The sequence below is a fragment of the Megalops cyprinoides genome, chromosome 10, assembly GCF_013368585.1.
Source record: "Megalops cyprinoides isolate fMegCyp1 chromosome 10, fMegCyp1.pri, whole genome shotgun sequence".
Classification (NCBI taxonomy): Eukaryota; Metazoa; Chordata; class Actinopteri; order Elopiformes; family Megalopidae; genus Megalops; species Megalops cyprinoides.
The window spans coordinates 34,191,934-34,215,192 of record NC_050592.1 but is presented as its reverse complement, the minus strand read 5'-3'; the positions used below and the strand labels follow the sequence as shown (position 1 = coordinate 34,215,192).

Sequence of the window (23,259 nt, the reverse complement as noted above, 5' to 3'; positions counted from 1 at the left end):
CACCAAACAGACACAGAGGAATACGTACACACATACATGAAAACAAACACACACACAGAGACACACACTTACTTCTCCAGCCCTGCGGCGACATCCTGCAGGCCTTGAGGGCTGACGTTGTTCTTGTCCCAAATGACCGTCCTGTGTGGGATCGTAAGCAGTGCCGTCATAAACCAGGCAGGACTAAGAAAGGAAAACCACACTGTTTAACTAAGGGTGTACTCACACTAGGTGATCCGTACCGTTCCAGAGCATGTTTGACCCCTAAAGTCCAGTTCATTTGACTAGTGTGATCGCTCTGTACTGTGCCCGGGCCCGCTTGAAGAGGTGGGCTCAGGCACGGTTCAGTTGGACTCAGGCATGGTATGCATCAGTGTGGTCGCTAACCATGCCTGAGCACGGAACTCGAACATGACGTCAATGATGCGACTGTCCCATTTAACAAATATATCCGTTACAGCAACAGTTAGCTGGATATCTGTTAGTTACACGCCCAGTAATAATAAATCCTTTAAACCATCATTTGATTAGGTAGTTGACTTCCTAAAATATAACAAGCTGGCTACCTCCCAAACTATCTTGGATTGGTTAGTTCTGTAGATCTATCCCTAAAAATAACTCTATGGATCCCCACATTATCTTGATAACTAGCAAGCAAAATAAAACTAACCATACTTTACGTGGCAATGTAAGCATTGCTGTTGTCAGGGGCTTAAGAGTAGGCTATCACAAATAAAGCAGCCAACCGGTTCAAGTAGCTAGTCTTCAACAATCGTTCAGATAGGTAGCCTGTTAGCTAACTAGCTATGTTTGTCAAATCTATCGCTAGATAGCTAATGTTAGCTCCCCAGCCAGTTAGCATCGTTTATGCAACGCAGCGATTTTCAGTTATCGTGCTACATGTATAAGAAGATTTTTACGGAGGCAGCTGACGTTGAGGGAGGAATTTGGAGCTTTACTTGCCAACTACAATTCACGTTCATCAATAAGGTGAGAACCAGACCCGTTATTAACCCAAATATTCACTAATTAATTGTAGTATACTATCCAAGTAGTAATAGAAGTTGTTTGTTGTTGTGATGATGACAGTAGCGCACACACAAGTAGTAGCCATAACTGGTTAACATTAGCTAACATTATTGTGATTAGGCTACTGTAATCTGACACAAAATACTGGTCTGTCCCTTAGCATAATGACTGAAATGTTAGCTGCCACCGTAAAAATGCGTGCAGCACGATTAACTGAAAATCGCTGAGTTGCATAATCGATAAATCTATAAGGCATGTGAGAAGGTCGTTTGTCATCGCACCCAAAACAACTCCAAATAAGCCACCAAATAAGTACAATCATGAACTCCACTGTGCTGTCCGAGAGCGCTTTTCTTCAACACAAAAGTCACATCGTGATGACGTAAGCGTACTCGGGCCTGGAACATTAAAAACGCAGTGTGAGCGCAGGCAAGCGGGAGAGTGGGGAGGGGGACAATCGTGCTCGGACATTGTATAAGGCAACCAGGCCTAGTGTGAGTACACCCCAAGAAATGAAGAAAGGCCATCACCCACTGCTAACCCACCCACATCAAAAACAGTCACATGGAAAAGTTGGGTTTTGCACCGGCCATCCCAAGGGGGGGCTACCTGAGCTTGGTGTTGATCTGCAGCGCTTTGGCCAGCATCTTGGCCCCCATGTCCCCCATGCCGTTCCCGCTGATGTCCACTCTGGTCAGGGAGGTGTTGCTGCCCAGTGCATTCAGGACGATGGTCAGGTCGCTCTTCAGCTTGGAGTCCGCCAGCGAGAGGGACGTCAAAGGCTGGGAAGGGTGGATTTCCAACACGGACAGACTGAGCCCAAAGGCCTCACACAGTGCCCTACATCATTACCAAATGTTAGCCCAACGGGACGATTTTCTCACAATAGCCATTCACACACTACATTCAGCAGGAACATTTCATCAGACTTCAGTCTTTTATGGCTGGAATCTAATCCTTTCCTCCACTTCTGCTATTCTGGAACTCAATTCCATTTTCTATCCACAGGGATTCATATGCAAAAAGGATTATTTTTGTCCGCCTGTTTCAGATTTTTGGATTTCTTGAGGACTCAAATAATGAGACTACGGCAGGAAGTGAGATAGAGATTAACGAAAAGCCTCCAACGCCACTGAATGCCATGAGCACAGGGGACCTGGGTGGATTAACACGTAGAAGGAGCAGGGTCAATGCGAGGATCGATTCTCCCAAACCACTTGACCTTCAGAACCGAAGCTGGAAGCCCACTGCCTCTGCTTCATCTACCCTGGCCGGACTCCACAAATCCTGGGCCAGACATTTTTGCAGCTCGAGTGGTTCAAAGGTTTGCTGTAGCACTGTGAGCCCCTCACAAGAAGCAGAGAGAGGGACAGAGAGGGCATCTTGTTGTGTTCCAGACAGACCCGCGTTTTAACCAAAGAGCTTTCTCCAGCACCGACTCTTTAATGCGACACAGCAGATAGCTGGGGCGCGGAGGTGAAAGGGAGTGGGAATTCAGGAGAAAGAGCTGCCCTGCGCACCAGCTCCTAGCATGTCAAAAAACCCAGACCCATCATTTCAGTCTCCAACTCCAATGTGCTTCCCTTTGAACACCACCTTTTGGCAGTGGTCCCTTTTGTTCATTACAAACTACAGAACAAAGTAGGCCACTTTCAGCTGACAGTCCATCCTGCAGAGAGGTACCGATCCCAAACAGTCTCACATTCTGCATTCCTCAGTTTCTAGAAACATGCTGCCTTTCCAGTGTCATTTTCAATGTCAGGTCACATCAAGATTAAGCCAGCAGGGGACAAATACTTCCTGAAAAATATTCTTCTTTTCTCTGTTCTGCTCCTCCATGAGAGAGAAGCTTTATCCACTTTCTGCCAAACAGATTTTCCAGGCAAATCCCTTCATTTGGAAGTGCCCGCCGTGATGTAACACAGCCACATAAATTAAGTGCTCTTTCACCTCGCGTTCTGTAGATGCGGTTCTGTGATCCCAGCATCTCATTCTCTCAAAGGTCAAGCCGCTGGGCACTGGGAGCTGCACATCAAGTGGGACACCCAAAAATGAAAAACCACCACAGCTCGGCAGGTCCGAAATGTGCTTCAAAGGGACATTCTGTCTGTTCACTAATCCTGCCACCAGTTTGTACACCGGTCTCCATTGTGACTCGAGGTGCTCATTTATGGTAATTAAAAGGCATAGTGTTTAGCATCTTCAAACACTATAAAATCCAGTGTGCTCTCATCCTGTTCTGGTTCTGGAGCCAGTGAGGGTTTTCATTTTGTCCTGTCTTCTCAGATAGAATGCAGGGCTTTGTTCTCCCAGACACAAGTCTGGAGAGAGTTATTACATACAGAAATCAATCTTCATTACAGTGGGCCAGACTGAGCCATCCCAAGGCCTTTGCAATCTGACACTGTTTGTACCGAGGTAACAATGATTGACAATGTTAACAAACTGCTTTTGTGAGGAGCCTTTCAATATACTTACAATATACCTACAACTGAATCTAGAGACTATACGCATATATACAGTATAAAATACATTAAAAACCAATTTATCTTTACAATATTCCAGGAATCAACCCTTCACTCATGTCAGGGATGTTAGTACTTTTCTGGTAAATGCACTGTTAACAGAATATGAAATATTTCCCTCCACTTCACTGAAATAATCAGACAGTTATGTGGACGAGCATGTTAAAGACTCACTGATTCCTCATCTTGTATCATGTGCACAAGGTTGTCCAGGACAGGAGCCAGGTTTCTGTGTGGAACAGAGACAGCAAACGCGACGGTAAGTCTCTGGGGCACAGCCAGAGACTGCAAACAAAGGCAATACACTGCCACTATTCTCACCAGATAACGCTAATGCACCCCCCCCCCCCCCCAGAGCCGCTTGAGGGAGAGAGAGGTGCACACCTGAGCCAGCCTGCCCATCCCAGATTAGCTGCTGGCCTCGGACCAAGCGCTTACTTTGATTTGATATTGTTGAAGTTCTTCCCCAGGGAGAGATGCCGGATGGATCGATTTTTGGACAGCCACACCAGTAAAGTGGTCAGGTCAGAGTCCAGACCTGGACAAAAACAAGCAGTGTTCAATCACAGAGAGAGGCTGCATGAGGAACAGGCTGCAAGGTATCAGACTCTACGCCGGCTGGGGTAAAAGCATGCAACCGTTCAGCTGCACTTTACCTTCACCGTTACAACACACAGGTGAAAAACACCTCCAATTTATGGAATCAGTTACCTCTGTGAACCTCATTTTAAATCAAATGAACAGTCTGTGTCACACAATTATGACTCTAAATTTTACTTCTGAGGCATGAGCAGCTGTGGTATAAAATTTTCATTATATGCAAGAAATTGTAATTCTTGACACAGCATCAAATTATTGCAGCACAGGCAATAGAGCCATTCTGTGACACAGAATGGTCCTTATGTGCATAGAATTGCAATTTTTTCAGCCATGAAGTCATTTGAGTAGATGGAATGGTCTTTTTTTGTACAAAAAACCTACTACAGGTTTGACAGAGGACCGTTCTGTGTGTGGCAAATGGTACTTCCATATACACGTAAACAGTGGCACAAGTCTGCCAAATGCAATTCGTAAAATTTATGCAGTAAGTACAGTTTAATTAGCAAAGGCTTAATTAAAACCAGATGTCTTGTCTAGTGTCATTAGGAGCTTAAGGGAAAGTTGCCTGGTCAAAAATAACTCCCAGATCCCGCTTTTTCTGCCAGCAGTCAACCGCTGGGAACAACATCCCTTCAATTTGACCAATTTCAGCACTACAGCTGAACATACTGTTAAGGATCGTGATGACACTCTGTGATTATGGGGGCAGTGCAATGTAGTGGTAAGGAACATGGAGTGTAGTCCAAAGGGTGCTGGTTCAATTCTCCAGTGGATCACTGCTGTTGTACCCTTGGGCAAAGTAGTTAACCTAAACTGACTCAGCAAATACCCAGTTGTTTAAATGGATAATGTGTGTAAACTAAAAGGTATGTACACCACTCTGCTAAGCAGCTGTAATGTAACAATGTTACGTGTTCCATAGTCAGGTGGATTTCAGTGGAAGTCATATGCCATGAACTACATGAAGCTACTGACTGAGCAGCAATCCAATGTTTGGTGCGGTTATCTCACCGTTGTCAGAAATGTCCAGGCTGGAAATGTTGGCAATCTCAGCTATGCATCCCTCCAGCACCTGCGAGCCTCCGGACCTCAACTGCACAGCAGGATGAAGAAACAATGAGATGCAATGGCACAAATAACAAGAACCACTGAAAATACAGTATAAAAACTCTCATCGCTGGCTTTGACAAACATTACTGTATCTGGGAGGTTTAACCAAACGCACAGCATTCATTCAGGAACAAAATCTTATACTTCATTACTGTTATGTGCCACACAGGGCAAACATTACAGCATTTGACAAAAAGAGAAAACTGAATCAAAACATCTATGCCTAACTGATGTGGTTACTGTGGATTAAATGTTGCTACATAGTATTTGTTCTATGTTATTATGGAGTAAGTGTTAGTACTATGAAAACTAGGAAATATATGAAGCACAGAAATGAATGGTATTTGGTCTCAGGAAGGACGGAATAAGAAGTTCACTAGAAGGCTGAAAATGGACAATGCAATTCAGCTGAAGAGTTGATTACAATTGGGGCAGTGCACTTTCAGTTCACATCTGTTGGGAAATGTTAAAGTTTGGACTAAGTATTTGATCAAAGTTTACTTTTTGCACTAACTGTGAATTTATGCTGTGAGATGAGATAAATAAACACTATATCTATATATCTATATCTATTATACTTTATCTATATTCTCAAATCAGGCACGTCATGTTTTTTGGTGTAACAGCAGAGTGTTATGGCATACTATGAGTATATTATGTCAGAATTCTTGCTTTAAAAATAAAGAAAACTCCCATAATTACATTATTAGTAAACTGTTGATTTCTAACACTGGAAAAAAAACGGAAATACACTGTCCTGGATATAGTGCAGTGAAATATATGTTTATTGTATGGTAAGTTTACTGTAATCACCAGGAGGAGTCGAGACATGTCAGAGGCAGTTAGCAGAAGCAATACTTACACAGTGGCCAAGCTTATGAGGGTGACAGGGAAGAGAACAGAACATATTAGGGCAGAGCAAGCACATCAGCTCACAAACTGTCCAGCACACACACCGCTAACCAAATTACGTATTAGTCACAATATGCAAATAGGCACAGGCTTCCCAAGCAAATGGTTAATCACACCCCAAAGACTACCCCACGAGATCATTCGCTTCGCTTTAAATGATCTCAGAATCCTGTGATGTTAATTAAGTTAGCTGCCCATCAGCGTCTGCACATTAGCGTCCGCAGCTCACTGTTTAATCCATTAATACCCATTTTTTGTTTGTGAAAGGATGATGTGACATTATTAGCAATGTAAATTTAATTTTCTCTTCCCTGCCTTTTTTCTTGCCAAATGGTCCATTATGCAGGGGTTTTTTGAGCAGCGTGTACAGAATGTTTATGGGTCTTTCAAGAGGAAATGGTGTGTGCAACACAGGGTGTAAAAATTACACTGTGCTATCATCACCTGCCAGTATTATCTAACCAGTCAATAGACTCAGCCCACTGGCAGTAATGTGAAGAATGTATTGCAGATGAAATTAAAAGTGCACACCTCTTACCTAGCCACCTTACTCTACCTTCTTACCTAGCCACAGCCTCTTTCCCTCTCAGTCATTCTCTTAGTATTCATCTCATTGAGGTTAACCTCACTCTGTTAATTATCTTAACTGAATGAGCCAATTATATGCCAGTACGGACTGCTTTAACTATTAGCATCTGTGCTTACAGGGCAATATGCTTGACTTCTACACTTCTGGCAGCACAAATGTTTTTGTTCCTGAAAAACAGCACCAAAGAAGTGTGTCGCTTGCACTGTGCTGATATGCTATGCTACATGCCAAGCCAGGCTACTGCCAGGAATAAATTAAAATGCAGTTCAGGGAACTGGCAAGTGGTTAATTAGGCAGAAGAGAAACACAGACATATGGCACTGAAGGCTTAATTCCTCATGACTGCATGTGGATGTGCAGACTGCATTTCCCCTGAACTTAAAATCTAATCCAAATTTGAGGCCCAAGTAAAACCCTCAGGTAAGTCTCGAGTTTTTCTTGACTTGATCCTCTTAACTGAATTTTCATCTCTCAGCCACAGGGTAGCCATCCTGGTACTTTTCCATCCACAATTTGATGTTGCTTAGCAATTATCCCACTGCCTCTGATTTCATCAGTTCAATTATGTCTATGTAAATTAAGTCTATGTAAATTTATGAAGGCATGTCGCCCTTAAAGTATTAATCCATTCTCTGGAAGAATGTAGGACTGTAAACGAATCTTCAACGAGTAGCAAACTGCTGTCAACCAGCATATGCATTCAAGTTATTTCAAATCACAGTTTAACGAGCTGAAATGCTGGTACTAAAGGAAATGGGGGAATTGCACTACAGAATTTGAATCAAGCATTGCAACAATTCCTTCAAAATGTAAGGCTTAGCAACCGTGAAGAACAGTTTTAAAACAGAAATAAACCTTGCACACAATTATACTTCATTTAAAAATGTACAAATGTGCAGTCAACATTTATATATTTCCTTTGTTGCCTCAATGAAATGAAATTCTGTCAAGTGTTCAGATTTTACATGTTGCCTTCTTGTATCTGATTCCAGCCTTATTGACATTTTTGCACTGAGATACATGTACATTACAAGTACATTAGGTGAGAAAAAAATCCTTGTTCAAATGGATGGAAGCCTGGGACACAGGCCCTGTGTAACTAATAGTCTTCTATGTTGAAACTGCCAACAGAAATAGATGATTCACTGAGGGATTTCCTGAAGGACATTACAGCAATGTTATCTCAATACAAAATGCTACATCTTTTCAGCACCTTTAGCTCTCACAGCAAAGACAGGCAATGAATCTCACAAGAAAGTGGAAATTTTCAGATATAATCACTCAGCACTCTTCATCTTACATTGTATAGTCAGTCATGCATTGTTAGGCCCCAAAATGACAGCCACCCAGTTTCAGAAACAGTTCAGATTTTTGTCTAGCTTTCACAACAGAGAGGAAATATCAGTGTGATATTAAGGGTGTTCTGTCTTACCTCACAGCAGCTGAGGTCCAAAGTGACTTCCTTTAAGTTGGGGTTGCTGGCAAGTCCAAGTAAAAGCGCTCTGAGGAAAAGTGTAACCTGAATTATTCTCTGTCTATAGAGGGTTCTACATGAAGTGCTCATAAACCTTTTGTAGCACACTGCAGCACAGGCATTGAATAAACATTCATAAACACTCATGCCAATTGGTATAAACTCTCAAAGCGTGTGTCATGCCACTCTTTGGGCCATATGTATCAATCTTTGTGTACAGCTTGCCGTAGGACCATGTGTACACACAATCCCATGATTTGTGTATGGAGGTTTTTCGTCAGAGTTATCAAACACCACGTACGCCTAATTCTCTTCATAAATCTGAGCATAAATCAAATTTGTGTGAGATTATGCGCACATGAACGCGTTTAACGTCCACTCCCACAATTGCTCTTATATGGACCAAGACATGCCTTTAATTCGTCGAATGAGCATATTAAAGATCCCAGGTAAATCTAAGTGAAATGCAGAGATTGATGATGAGGATCAATGGCAGGACTTAAGAAAATAAATTATTCGGACACGGAGATAGAGGTGATGGTTGATGAGGTGGAGAGGAGGAAAAATGTCCTTTTTGGAGGCCAGACTAGTGGCATTTCAAATCGACGGAAAAATGTGGAGTGGCTCAAGTGGTGACTGCTATGAATGCAGTTTCACCAGAGGTGCGTATGGTGGAGGAGGTGAAAAAGAAGTGGTCGGATTTTAAACCTGAGTGTCCTCGCACCATTTAGGGAATCAGAGCACTCGGAACATAGGTATAAAAGACGCAAAATAACAGAATTTATGAATGATTCTAACCACTGAAAGATGACTGCTAAAATCAACAAAATAATAGCCAACAGTGTCAGGGTCATTAAGTTAAAAAAAACAAAGATAATCAGATCGTTTTGTCTGTCTTTCTGCTCATGCCATGCAGCTCTCTCGCTCTCTCTCTCCCTCTCTTGTTGACCAAAACTTCACTTCCCTGTGTCGTTTCCAATGAGTATTCCAACGTTTCCAAATTTTTTGTTGTTTGTGCTATCTTTCTATAGGGTACATAAAACTTAAACCGGGGGCAAAGCCCCCTCTTCCCCCTTCGTGGCGCCGGGTGCGAACACACTGGTCCTGTGTACGCTTATTCGTTTTTGGCCTCTCTTTTAATACTGGCTCCACCACTGCTGTGAAATAAATGTATTATTTGATTTTGAAACAGTAGTCTTGTGTTGTTGTTATTTAGCCTTTCAGAGGCTATTGCATGGTTAAATTAATGAATTTCATTAAACCTACCACCAGACCAATTTTAGGTGGTGACCTGGCAATCTGCCCCAAATATTCCTATTTCATATTATGGCCATGACGCACAAACACATGGAAAAGGTAAGATAGGGAATTGTTCGCATGTAGTCAAAACACCACTATATTTCCACCTGCAGGATGGAAAAAAAATGCAGAAATAGGCATAGCAGGATGATAAGCTACTGTTTTACTATATAAAAAGCTTTGCCCCCTCACAGTCACTTCATCCTGGTGCCGGGACCTGGCGCAATAACACTAATCAATGATTGACACAAGACCCGTTTACTTGCATCATTGTTAGTTCCTCTTGGTGTCGCCAATCTGCAAATTACCAATTTTATGCGTATGCCACCTTCAGACCATGCGCAGAGGTACGCATGTTTTCCCGGGAAGTATCGTTTCATAAATATCTTTTATTTGTGGAAAAGTGCTCAGCATGATTTTAGTGCGTACACACCATTGATACATGTGATCCTTTGTGTATCAAAGGTGACACTACTACTGCATAGTCACTCTAAGCTGGCATGAGCTTTTATGAATGTTTATAGAAAAACTATGAAGGTTTTACATAGCCTCTACATAGGAACCTCAAAAGAAAACTTTACCATAAATCAAATGTCATATATTGTCATGGTCAATTGTCAATGGTCACATCACAAGAAACAGAACTAAGAACTATGGCCTTAACATGCTGCTGCATATAAAAGTGATCTTTACATTAGTCAAGTATTTAATTGCTAAGGTACATGGATCACATATTAAAAACAAAATAAGGAAGCCCCCTCACTTCAAGGCCTCGGGGGGCAGCTTGGTCCCCGACAAGTTGATGCTTCTCAGTGCCATGGTGGTGCTGAAGAAATGCTTGAATGCGGGAGGGACATCTTTCCCTTTCCTGGAGGAACATACAAAAAAGAACATCCTCAAACTATCATCATCATCATCCCCATCATCCATCTTTGTGGGACAGGCCTGGTTACCAAGAACCAATGACCAGGACCTCGCAGGCATGTGAATCTGGGCAGAATCTGACCTGAGCAGGTCTGTGTAGCTGCAAATACACCCCTGCTCAGTGCAGAATCACATGGCTGGGGCCTGGATCTCACCTCACTGTTTAAATCTTGTGTGAGGATTTAGATAAGTCTTTCAATTAGATTCAGCCCATGTTGCTCTGGTGGGAGTCAGAGCACTTAATGTGGGCCAGACCTTGGAGAGTCTTCTTCATAACCTTTTCAAGATACCCTTTTACAATATGTACAACTCCAAATGAATTCACTGCCAGTGTTGATATAAAGTCTCTCAAAAGCCTGTGACCTTGTTATACCCGCAATTAAACAAGGCACTGTAACAAAGCTTGTGACAGACTAGGCTTTCTACGTGCTGCTAGTCTGGCGAGCCTCATTCAGTATGCATGTCCAGTGACAACCACATGGTTAACAAAGATAAGTGTGCACAGACCACAGGAAGGAGCAAAGCTGTTTACCCAATTCCTCATGTAATAAACTATTGAAACACACTGCATGAGCGGGTGAAACACCCGCTGCTTTTGATTGGTTGGCCTTCATGCATACATTATCTCAGTTTACAGCGTGTCTGTCACCAGACGTGCTTGTCAGGCCTCATATGGCTAGGCTGGTGAGAGACCAGATGTCCAACATGAATGTACTATGGAGTTTCAAGACAATCTTTATGATAGCTTGTGAGGTTATCATAGCAGTTACAATCCAATTTTAATGCTAATCTGTATACATGCTCTTTTCTGACATCTGCTAATCTCCATTATCTTTGATTTCAAAGAGCAAACAAAGACCTATAACATATGAATCCCCAAGATCCAGTAAGGTTATAAAAGGAGGAAGACAATGCCTCGCTAAAGCACAGAGAGATCAATGCTCTTCAGACCGACTCCCAAGTGCTTGGACGCTGACAGGAATTTCCCAGCTTTGAGGAGCTCTGTCTGGGATACCAAAGAGGTGAGAGCCATGACTGGGGCAAAGACAGGAATGCCAGTTGAATAACCCTGAGGGAACGAGAGTTGGCGTAGGTCTACGTCTGCAGGAGTGACTGCTCTGAATACAGATAAGCCATCTTGGGGGCACAGGCTCTCTGAAAAGACTCACTACAATTCAGAAAAATGCAGTTTGTTCTAAGCCTGCATCTCAAATCTGCTGCAATTAAGCAAGTCCACCAGAGAGGTGGCTACCTCAACATACCTCAGTTTCACTCCCACAAGAACAAAATCAGTCCAGGACTATTAGTTAACTCTGGCGTGTAAACTCACCATAGCCAGGGGCAACAACTGTAGGCTGGTTTTGTGCGAAATGTCACTCTGTCAAAACTTGAATTTTGGTGGAAATCTGAGCAGGTAACATGAAATTAATTGATTCCACAGAAAATGAATTAAAGCTGCCACAGTCACTGAATGACACCTTACAGCATGGGAGGATGTCACTGGTTTCTCTCACCTGTGGGCAAAGACGCTCTTTGAGACATTGAGAACAGAAAGGTGCTGGACGGATCCGCGCAGAAGCGCTGAACACACCTGGAATGCAGACAAACACGGGTCAATGTTGGTCAAGTGCGCACCAACATTTCATCATGAAGAACAGGTGACACTTTGAATCAGTCATTAACCGTTTCACTCATCACAATAAAGCAATAGTTTCATATTTCATAGCAGTTGTATGTCATATGTCATAACTGAAACAACATACTTTCATTTTCATTTATTTGGAAAAAAGAAAAAAGGAAATAAAAAGAACTGCAATGACTAATTATCACAGGTATCGATTTGGAGGCCTCAGCAATTACTGTGTCAACCACTACTCCATAATAATCATGACATTTTGTATCATGCTGCACGTCATGACAATCGATAAATCTTTAGGATAGGAACATTATTGTCAAATCAAAGAAAATCTGAGCATGACAGGAAACCTTAAAAAAAGGAAGAGAGACACAAGTCCATTTATCTACTCAATCCATCCGTTACTGAAGCCTGAATCATTTGTGAATCTCGAAACTATGATAAATGATCCATAACAGCAGTTGCCTCACTGTGACAGAGGCCTCCATTCAGGCTTAATCAGCAGACAAACAGCTCATGTGACACACTGCCAAGCAGGAAACGTATTGGCCTGACATAAAAAACGAATGGCTTTGTATTATAAGTGAAAGAATCAGCCTTGTATGAAACAGCAGCAGCAGTAATCATTTTATGCTGAATGCCCTATTAAAAGTAATTTTGCAGTCCCTTTGTAAGCCCAACATGACAACATGTTCATAGCCACATTGGGGACATACTGGGAAATAGGTAAAAAAAAATGATCTCACCATAGCCCTTCACATTTTGCAAAACACATTCAAGATGGAAATTTCAGAAAAAAATGACACGTTAATGTACATATAAAATCACCACAACAGTTGGCAAAACTCAGGGCCCAGCCAATAAAGGTAGTTTTATGTCTCCGGAGAGTTGCTGATCTTGCCTCAGTGAGCTGATGAGGTGATCCTTGTTTAACCCTGATGTAGATGGTATAGGCAGTCTGTCCACCCACTCACCTGGTCTAGGGAGCAGTCTGTGCTGGACAGGTCAAGGGTTGTCAGGCTGTTGGGCTGCCCCAGGAACTGGTAAAGGTTCTGTGAAAGCACACGTTTCAGAGGGAGTGAGTATGATGCATGAGCATGATGCACGACGAACGCATGACCACGTCAGAGTATGGCTTTCCACCCCCTACTTGCCCAGTTCCTGCAAGTTACTGTTAAGTCATCAGTCAGAGACATGCTGCTCTTCAGGTCAGTGCTAGCTAGTAGATGGCTTGAGGTGTGAAAACAGGAGCTCATAACATGGATGGTGAGCTCAGTGTGAATGATGGACATGTTGGGCTGTTTCCAACTCAAAGGCAAAAGTAAAGGTAAAAACTGCAGCTTTCCCCACACAGACCCGTCAGGCATTGTGGTGGACACACCTGAGCGGGGACTTTGTCATGCTGACCCTTAGGGGACGTGATTGACAGCATGTAAATGCGGTGAGGTCATGTGGCCATAACTGACACCGCATGGGAACAGACATAGGGCCTATGAACGCTTTGGCCATGGCTGGATCACACTGCACGCAGCTCCCCAATCCACTGAAAAGATTTAACCAAGCAAAGCTCTCTTTCACAACCTGGCTGCATTTACTCCATTGCGGTGTGTGGAAACAGGTCACCAATACAATGCCCCCAGTGAGGAATACAGGGAGAAATGGCTTTGCTGCAGTGCTGCGTGACAGTCATTCCAATACACCATCTCCTCAGGACAGTGACCCACAGAGACTCAGGCGTCAATACTGCCCTGGACTGAGTGGGCCATTGATGTGTTGTTATTGATACAGACATTGGGGAGGGGGTGTGTTTATTATGTGGGTGCGTGTGTGTGTGTGGCATATGTGTATGCCTCTGCATGCGTGTCTGTGTCGTGTGTGTGTGATCCACCCATTGCTTTTACATTGCTTGCGCTTGAAGAGTTTAGCACAATCACAGCCCCGGGGAGCCAGCCAGAGATCCTCTCTCTCTGAGGAGACCAACAGTCCAACAGACTGGCCTTCCTGTCTGAGAAAAACCTGAGCTGATTCTCAACGATGAGGTTCACTTTTTACAGGATTGGTGACTATTGACATGAAAATAAAGCATAAAGAGGATATTTCCTGACTCTCTCAAATTTGCACCTGCTTAAGATCACTAGTGTTGTTTTTTTTTCTTCATCAGACTGTTGGTGTAGTGGTACATACCGGGAGGTCGTCTCCTCGGAGAATGTTCCCTGAGAGGTCGAGGTGCGTGAGGGTACTGGCGATAGCCTGATTGGCACACAGTGACTGAGCAAGGCTGTTCACCCCTGGAACAACAGGAAGCGGAAGTGGTTTTTAGAGGACGTGATGTCAACAGGAGGGCGTGTTCAGACAGTTGCCCACAATTTTAGTAATTCTCATTTGTAGACACCTATATTTAAATTTATTTTCAAAATTCGGAATGGCTAATGCTTTCATCTCATTTTCTTATCTCTCATTTGGAATGCTCAGTTAAGTCATGAATGCCATCCATCACTGCAACCCCCACTGACAATCTGAGAGGGCACAAACAAACACATGCTCTCCTCCAAAACACATGATGTTACCACCACTTTTCTGCACACTGCAGTCCCCATGGTAAGCTTTCATAGACTTGAATCTGAAGAAGATGCCTCATATGCAGCTTTATACAAGCTAACTGCAGGTGCCCAACTGACCGGGGGGGTCACTGATGAGCGATAGGACAGAAAAAACACAGGGCTCAGCTGACTGAGCCACTTGAGATCCTTTACTGACACATGTTACTGACACCAGCAGCTGTCTAGACTCAGGAAAAATTGAAAACTGAAAACAAATGACACAAATGGCTGAGAAGTTAAAGGTAAAGAAAAACAGCGACATCCAAAAACTGAGGTCTCTAACACAGCATAATACAGCCTCACTGAACTCACAATCACCATCACTCAGTGACCCATGTGTGCTGTTCCTCCCACTCCAGGGATACTTTACCCATAAAGATGATCTTGCGGGGGAGGTGTTGGGGGTACAGGGAGGGGTGCTGGGGGAGTACAGCAGTTGGCGGTAGGCACCCCTGGGTCAACAGTAGACAAGGCTGTCAACCTCAGCATTCCAACCTCTACACAACTTATGCAGGGCCTCCACGGCAAAGGCTCTCATTAGTGATGTGGCACTAGCTATCTCAGAGACCTACAGGCACCAACACACATATACAGAGAAATAAGGCAATTATGGCTGCCTGCTCCGCATGAGCAGGTAACAGCCACCCCTTGACTTGAATTGCTGCTCCTGACCAGCTAATTGTCCTGCGGCTGTTGACATCAACCACACCAGACAATTACAAATGAGATCAGCTCAGGGCTAAGGGTATTTTGTGACTCACTACGGCAGCAGCACAAGCAGCTTCACTGGTGTCAGCAGTAGGCCACCTGCTGCTGGTGATATTTGCTCAAAGAGATGACTTTTCCTCAGCCTGGTTAAGAATCCACCAAGCATTGACCTGAAGCTAGGAATGTGGCATATTCGATGAAATGCAATCTGATCTAGGCATAAATCTATTCTTTTTCATGAGGCAGTTTCTCCTTTTGTCCAAACACTGACACTCAACGGTTATAGGTTCTGTTTGTCTAGATAACACCTTCAAATACTCTAAGAATTCTTAGCTGCAAGAGTGAGTGGATTTACCTACTTCAAGCATGTTTTGACAGCTCTATCAAATGCCTGGACACATTTAAGAGGGTAGCTTTATATGTGGCCTGCCTTCAGGTGACTACATGCACAGAGAATTGATCGATTGATTGAATTTATTCGAATATATTCAAAATACAGACATGTTATTCCCATATGGTGGATACACTGCATATAAAAACAAATTGAGGCTATGATTAAGTCGCAATACTAATTTCCATTGTGGTTATAAAGGAAAAATTTCACCAGTCCCCGAAGAATATTAATTGTTTAAATGTTTAAGGATCTTGCATTTAAATTTTTCCGCTTTGTCAATAATTGAGTTCATTTCACATCAAAGGAATCTAAGCAAGTTAATTGTTCAATTGTCAATTGTCATTGTTTAATTGTGTGCAGGTGTTTAATTGAACAAAACCAGCCAGTGGTTAATGAGACACACCTGCCTAAGCAGAGGCTCGTGGCTGTGTGTTCAGGCTGGTTTCCTTTTCTTGTAAATTTTAAAAATAAGTTGTGTAAGTTTTGCTCCATTTGCTTTTTTTTTATTGTGAGAAGTATTGGCCAGCTTCTCCACACAGTGGTCCTCAGGTATACTGGAGGAGCACACAGATTAGACACCCCATCAGGGTGAACACGCAAGTGATTGACTCAGCACAATGCAAGCAGTGAAGATCAGGTTGCTCAGGGCGACCCCGATCACCACGCCAGGACCGCCAGGATTACTCCAGGCAAACCAGGCTGAACCGTGACCTTTAGAAACTCCTGATTTGGCAGTAGATGCCACGCCTGTCAGCTGTGATGTTCATGCCGGGATGTCAGCTGTCAGAAAAAGCTGGAGTCAAGATGGAGAGCTTTCTTTTTTTTCTTTTTTTTTTCATGTTTTGCGATGACAGCTCTCCTTGCGGGTGGATTCTTTTTCAGACAGATCTCAGACGGCGGTGTTTGGAGAGCCACTGTTGGACGCGCAGGGCGTTTTAACCAGCGTGGCAGGTCTCGCTCAGAGCAAATGAGCACCTTCACCTGACACAAAAAGATATAATTCACTTTATTGATTTCTCCCCCGGGAAAAGAATTGTTTGTGGTTGTCAAAAAGGAGAAGGCATACATTCCCATTTTTGTTAAGAATTCTGATGATATCATCCAAGCCCGCACAAACATTTGCCATCTTTCACCTTTCTGTTTTAATTTACTACTAATCATTTTATTACTATTGTTTTTATTGGATATTGTTTTACTTCTTAACCGACATGCTTTTGTTTTATGTATGGCACATCAGTGTATCGGAGCTGTTATTTATGTGAAGTGTCCGTTAGTGTCAGATAAATGCTGTATAAATAAAATGCATTATTATGAATGCATAGGGGGCTTTGTAATAATACACATGAAAAAATAACACTGTAAAAAACAGTCATCTGGCAGTCAAATGTCAAATATCATATTAAATGACATATATTAAATTAACTAAAAAAGCCACCATGTCATACAACACCGAATTCAATCACTCAATCAAGCAATAACCAATACCAACCAATAACCAATCAATATATCTATTTTCTGTCCTGATTAATGAATAAGACAATATATATACAAATACAGGCAAACACGCACATGCACACACACATACACACACACCATGGACAACAAGGTCTTTACAGGGGCTGAGTAATGACCCAGAGGCAAATTGAAAAGCCCGTAAGCCTGTCAGCACACTGAAAAAACCGGCCTGCTTTCTGAAACCAAATCAATGGGGAGATGAATGCCAGTCATTAATGTGCATTCTGTTACACTGAAACCTGAGTCTAACCAAACAAATTTATGGCCATCAATTCATTAAAGGTCATTAAAAGCAAACAGCTTATATAGGCAAAGGGATGATCTGTGGATCCAGATCCAGAGGGCCAACTCTCTTCCTGCCAGACTGCACCCAAGACGTAGCCTTTCCCCTCTGCATTGACTCATGGGTTTGAGGCAAAAGCCTCTGAAGACATTCTTGGCACTGATGGGATGAAATGAATTACTGACGACCAATGAGCAGCAAGCCCAGAAGGTCCAATTCATATTTCTGGGCAATATTTTTCTATGCATAGATATCTGTGCATCCCATGGATAAAAAATAAATACTTATGTATTTATATAATATTTCTATGTAATATTTCTCAGGACAGCAGTGCACATTAAAATGTTATTTTTCTTCATTTAAAGATTATATTTATTTTGGAAACAAATTATTTGTAAGAAAAAATAAAAATAAGACTGAGATTTTTCTCTAGTGAAAGAATAAAGTGAGTTAAAATCTGATTATGATTATTTTCAACTGGTAAGAATTTCAGTTTAAAGAAAAATTCTTCCGACAGCTGTGGGTAAAACACATTGTGAATGATCTGTCCCTTTGAGAGAATCAGATGAACACATTTACAGCATAGTAACAAGGTGTAAAAGTGCTATCAATTAGCACCCTTATTACCCAGATCAAGACTGTACATGTGTTGCACTTGCATGTGTGTACGTGTTAGCATTATATTTGGAATGATAGAGTCCTTAAGTTGTATATATTGTTTTGCACTTACACGTCAATCTAGGCAACTTTTCATGTTGCTTTATTAGCTGCCCTGTGTAAGTCACTCTGGATAAAAGCATCTGCCAAATGATAATAACGTAATGTAAATGCATTTAACCTGGACTGTGAAATGGGATGAATCATGCAATCCTCTCATTCTGCATTGCTATTTTCTGTTTAACACTTACGAGCAATACATTGTATAATTTGAACTATGCTGATGAACTGTTGAGATGAACTGATGCCTTATGTGTGCACTATGCTGGATGCACAGCACTTATGACCATCTTTACTGCAAACATGGGGTATAACAAATTTGATTGACTGATTAATTGATAATTTCTATGCCCATTTTACATTGCTCTTATTCATGTGGCACAGATTTACCACACATATACCACAGAACAAAACATTTTAGTACATCTACAGTGTGTCACTTAGCTGGAAGCTCTTATCCAGAGCAACATACAAGCTGTGAGTATATTAATGTCAAATTCACATATTTGACATCCAGCAGACACTCATCCAGATGTAATTTTAGTAGTGACCATTAACAGTATAAGGGACAGTGTCAAGTTTGTAACATTAATGGGAGACTGAGACTTCATGAATGAACTAAAAAACTTAAAATCAGTGAGATTAAGCATAACAGTACCACCCTTTCTTCGAGTTCATGAGTCCCAGTGACTAGTCTGCAACAACGTAAATCAGATCCAATAAAAAGACACTTGCATTAAACTGCTGAATGCAACATGTGTAGCCGATCCTGTGAGAACTGCTTGGTTATTGCTTACCTTTGGGAGATAATGAGGTTTTTGAAAAGTTCAAATGCTTGAGCCCTTTCCGGAGTTTGGCAAAAGCAGCGCTCAGACAGGCAACCCCTGTGTGGAAAAAACAAAGAAGGAGCATTGATCACTGGACTGAATCACAGGCTGTGAAACCTCAGCAATCTTGATTTATACCAATCCTTCACCCAGAGTTCATTTTGGCTATGTGGGACAATGAGCAGGGACTGGGGATCCCGCTGATATCACGCTGATGGACTGATGTGATGGACACATATTACCTCTTCTCCTCAATGGGGCTCTTGCACCCTCTGTATTTCTTCCCCTCAAACGAACCTGCTGCAATTAATGACCATCCATTTACAATAACTACTTCAGGTGAGAAGCCCCGCACCAAATGCTTATATAAAAGGGTTCTGCACAGGTATGACCAAATGTGCCCGACTCAAAGGCACATAAACTGAATTTCCTGCTGGCAGCTGTCAAGTGTGAGGGCAACTGTGACTCAAATGACTTCGGCTCCATTTTGAATGAGTACAAATCTAACTGCAACCTGAAAGTCACAGGATACCGGGGCATGTTTTATTCATGTGACCTGGAAAATTTAGGCCCTTGGCACACTGAAATATTTAACATCTACAAGATGATTGGGCTTCTTTTAGTAAGACTCTATTTTTTTATAACAATCCCAAAAAGGGATTCCAAAAGGAAGCAGAGGTTCAGAAGCTTTCAAAGGTAGAGCTACTGACAGACAGGCGTTTCTGCCCCAAATAATCATTAGTCGCCTGTAAATGTGCTTAATTAGAATAGGAATTCCCCTCACATCAGCTCCACCAGACAATGTGGTGCAATGGACTGAAGAATTCCTCTATCAGTGGAAGATAATAGAACATCAAAACAATGGGCAACAAAATGACTAACACCATTCCAATGGATGCTGACTAATCTGACACTTTTATACATTGAAACTGACACTCCAGAGAAATGACCGCAAGGAAACAGTAGCTGGGTGTATCTTTTCCTCCTAAAGAGAAGGCTTACACAAGCCCCTTTCAGATATACACTGAAAGGCGGAACTTATCTAGCCATTGCTAGAGGAGGAGCTGTTTGTGAGAACGCAAATCTCTGCATCAGTCGGACTGGACATGAGATGGACTTCACTCTGCCAGCTCCCTAGTACAAAGTCTATCTAATGTTGGATTGAGTCCATGTGTGAATAGAGCAGGTCATTTTCTGGAGAATTCAAAGCAAGAGAGTGGACGTGTTGATGACGTTTCTAACTTTCTATCATGTGACTGGCGCGAAACTGGAAGAATACAAACATCTGCTTCGTACGCTTTTCTGCTTGCCTGTATATTTCTTTCCACTCTTTCGTTCATATTGCGGATACATCCAAATACATGCTATTTTGAGTCCAATGATCGTTAAAGAGATAGTTAGCTATAGCTATACTGCCAAAACTTGTCTCTTACGATGATTAATAACGTTGGTTAGTAGTTTATTATCTGGTTAGTAGCTAGCTATGCTGTAGCTAAGTAATAGTGATAGGTACAGTGAGATAGGTGAACTGGTGACCTAACATTACATAGCGGACAACAAAAACTTACCTTCCTGTTGTGATAAATGTATAATAAATAATAAATTATGTGTACCGGTAGCACAATTTGGATGGCTATGTGTGATATTTTTTATAGGCTACCCAAAAGTACAATAGCTATGTTCGCCTTCTCCTCCGTGCCACATTATGTGCCCGTACCACCGAAAGGTAAGACATTGAAAAGAAAAAACCTGAAAATACTTCAACTAGCGAATACTTTTCGTGAACTCGTCAATATTTTTCACTCGTGAGAATGCAAGTGGCATCTAACTGGAAAATACCATGAAGAAATCTGGACGTTTCTAAACTCGCAATGATTTCATGCGACAATGTAACATACTACAAATGTAATCATTAATGGTTGCACACTGGGTAGTACACTGAAAAATAGCATGCAGTATACAGTATATACTTGTGTAGGACGCAGTACACAGTATGCAGTGGGCGGTTTCGAATACAGCCACTGCGATTCCTGCAGCACACTTTTTGCGTCATGTCCTGCCTCCTGCACGCTCTACCCAGGCGCCACCCCTCACCTAAACCAAATGGAATATTTTCAATAGGTGAGAACACGTCTGACACGCACAATCTCCTGTTGTGTGCTACATGTGTGAAAGGACAACTCCGGACAATGTGCTGACCTGATTCATACGTGAAATGGCTATAGACAGCTCTTTTCCTCTCTGTAACGTTGGTCCACTCAATCTAACCGCAATGCGCTCTGTGCTTTGATTGGTGTTTTATTTAAGTCAGTGTTCCAGCCACAGTGTTACTCTGGTTTGGCTGTCATTTCAGTTAATGAACAGGTGATATACAAGTAACGAGAAAATCACATTATATTATTTTCACAGCAGGTGCTTCTATCCAGAGGGACTCACACAGTGTGCACATCATCCAGTCACACAGCGGGGTATTTCACTGAGGCTGTGGCCCACATGGGAATCGAACCAGCAACCTCTGAGTCACAAGGCCTTCTCTTTACCAATAAACCACACTACCACCCACAGCATTATAATTTATAAAGAGGATAAAGCGCATTGTGATAAGACTGGAACGGGGCCTACGGTGTGTTCTCATCTACCTCTGTCTTCGAGCGGGTTGTTGGCAAGGTTGATGGTGTGAAGTCCTGAGGCTGGGTTATGGGTGAGGGCGTTGGTGAGCTTCTGTGCAAAATCGCTGCCATTTAAAGGAGACAAGAACAGACACATTAAAAACCCAGGGCATGTGCTCTGCTGCTCCGTTCTAGTGCAGCACACCAGAGAATCTTTCATGCTGGGCCTCCATCTTATTTGTGCAAGCTTTCCAAAAAGCATGCTCACTTTTTCAGACTCATGTTGCTTGCTTTCCTTTTATTATAGTACATATAAATACAGTAATCATAAAAATAAGACATGTTGTGGAACCACATCAGATTATACCTTGCTGTGTTAACTACAGATTATGTTGCTAAATATGGCAGTATAGACCAGAGGTTTTCAACCTTTTTGGGGCTAAGGCACATAAAAGGTCAAACCAGAACGTCAAGGCACACCAGGTTAAAGTTGGTTATTGATTATGAAGAATGTCACACACATTATGATAGGTTGTAATGTCATTGGTGAGATCTGACCCATATTGCACTACAGCAGACTGTCAAATAATTATCAAACAGATAATTAAATCAGACATCGTATAATTTATTAAAAATGCATTGAAGTGCATTGGAGCAAGAACTTGTCCGACATAGTGCGGCATCATGACCAGCAACATACTAAAATAAAATAAATAGAATAATACAAAACATTACTCCATTAATCCTTTCGCATGTACGGTTACACCAGTGTGATTTGCCTTTTAGCGCGTATGCTAAAACCGGTGCGATTAGAACAGCGTTTCTCAAACCTCTCCTGGAGGACCCCTTGTCCTGCACGTTTTAGATCTCTCCCTGCTCCAACACAGCTGATTTAAATGATCAGTTTGTTATTAAGCAGATTCAGGAGTTCATAACGAGTTGATCATTTGAATCAGCTGTGTTGGAGCAGGGAGAGACCTAAAACATGGAGGACAAGGGGTCCTCCATAAAAATAAGTTATGTGCGAAAGGGTTAATAGCACAATATAAAACATCAGTCTTTTCACAGAGTATAAATGCGCCCACACACACACACACACACACACACACACACACACACACACACACACACACACACACACCTATAAAAAAACGCATTGGGTTCCTCAAAATACCACGGCACACTTCACTTTGCCTCACGGCACACCGGTTGAGAACCACCGGTACAGAACACTTTTCCCCAAGCCTGGTCCCAGGAAACGTCAGTGTGTGCTGGTTTCATTTCCAGCCGAGCTTCCAGCTAATTAGGTCCTATTGAGCAATGTCTTGTACACCAATCTGGACTTGACGTGCCATTTAATCTCCAATAAATTTTTTGTGAAAGAAATATTCTGTTGGGTGAAATTGTGTTAACATAAAGATACAGTTGAGTTTTTAGCATCTGCCCAATGAAAAAAAAATCAGGCCAATTGTCTGCATTAAGGCCCTGTTACAACTAATTATTCAGTC

At 42.2% G+C, this 23,259-nt stretch overlaps 1 protein-coding gene across 7 annotated transcripts in view; it reads right to left on the bottom strand.

Moving 5' to 3' along the window:
- LOC118784638 (F-actin-uncapping protein LRRC16A-like) overlaps positions 1-23,259 on the bottom strand; it is a 114,092-nt gene that overhangs the window by 35,004 nt on the left and 55,829 nt on the right. For 5 of the 7 annotated variants that reach the window (XM_036538973.1, XM_036538974.1, XM_036538976.1 and 2 more), the window contains 13 exons: positions 21,782-21,876; positions 19,113-19,199; positions 14,283-14,386; positions 13,073-13,150; positions 11,977-12,053; positions 10,302-10,406; positions 8,198-8,267; positions 6,127-6,138; positions 5,166-5,247; positions 3,993-4,092; positions 3,729-3,783; positions 1,639-1,811; positions 73-141 (listed from right to left, as the gene is read on the bottom strand). In XM_036538973.1, the coding sequence (XP_036394866.1) occupies positions 73-141; positions 1,639-1,811; positions 3,729-3,783; positions 3,993-4,092; positions 5,166-5,247; positions 6,127-6,138; positions 8,198-8,267; positions 10,302-10,406; positions 11,977-12,053; positions 13,073-13,150; positions 14,283-14,386; positions 19,113-19,199; positions 21,782-21,876 (1,107 nt within the window). The remainder of the gene's footprint in view (positions 1-72; positions 142-1,638; positions 1,812-3,728; positions 3,784-3,992; positions 4,093-5,165; positions 5,248-6,126; positions 6,139-8,197; positions 8,268-10,301; positions 10,407-11,976; positions 12,054-13,072; positions 13,151-14,282; positions 14,387-19,112; positions 19,200-21,781; positions 21,877-23,259) is intronic. The other 2 variants (XM_036538975.1, XM_036538978.1) reach the window with 1 other exon arrangement.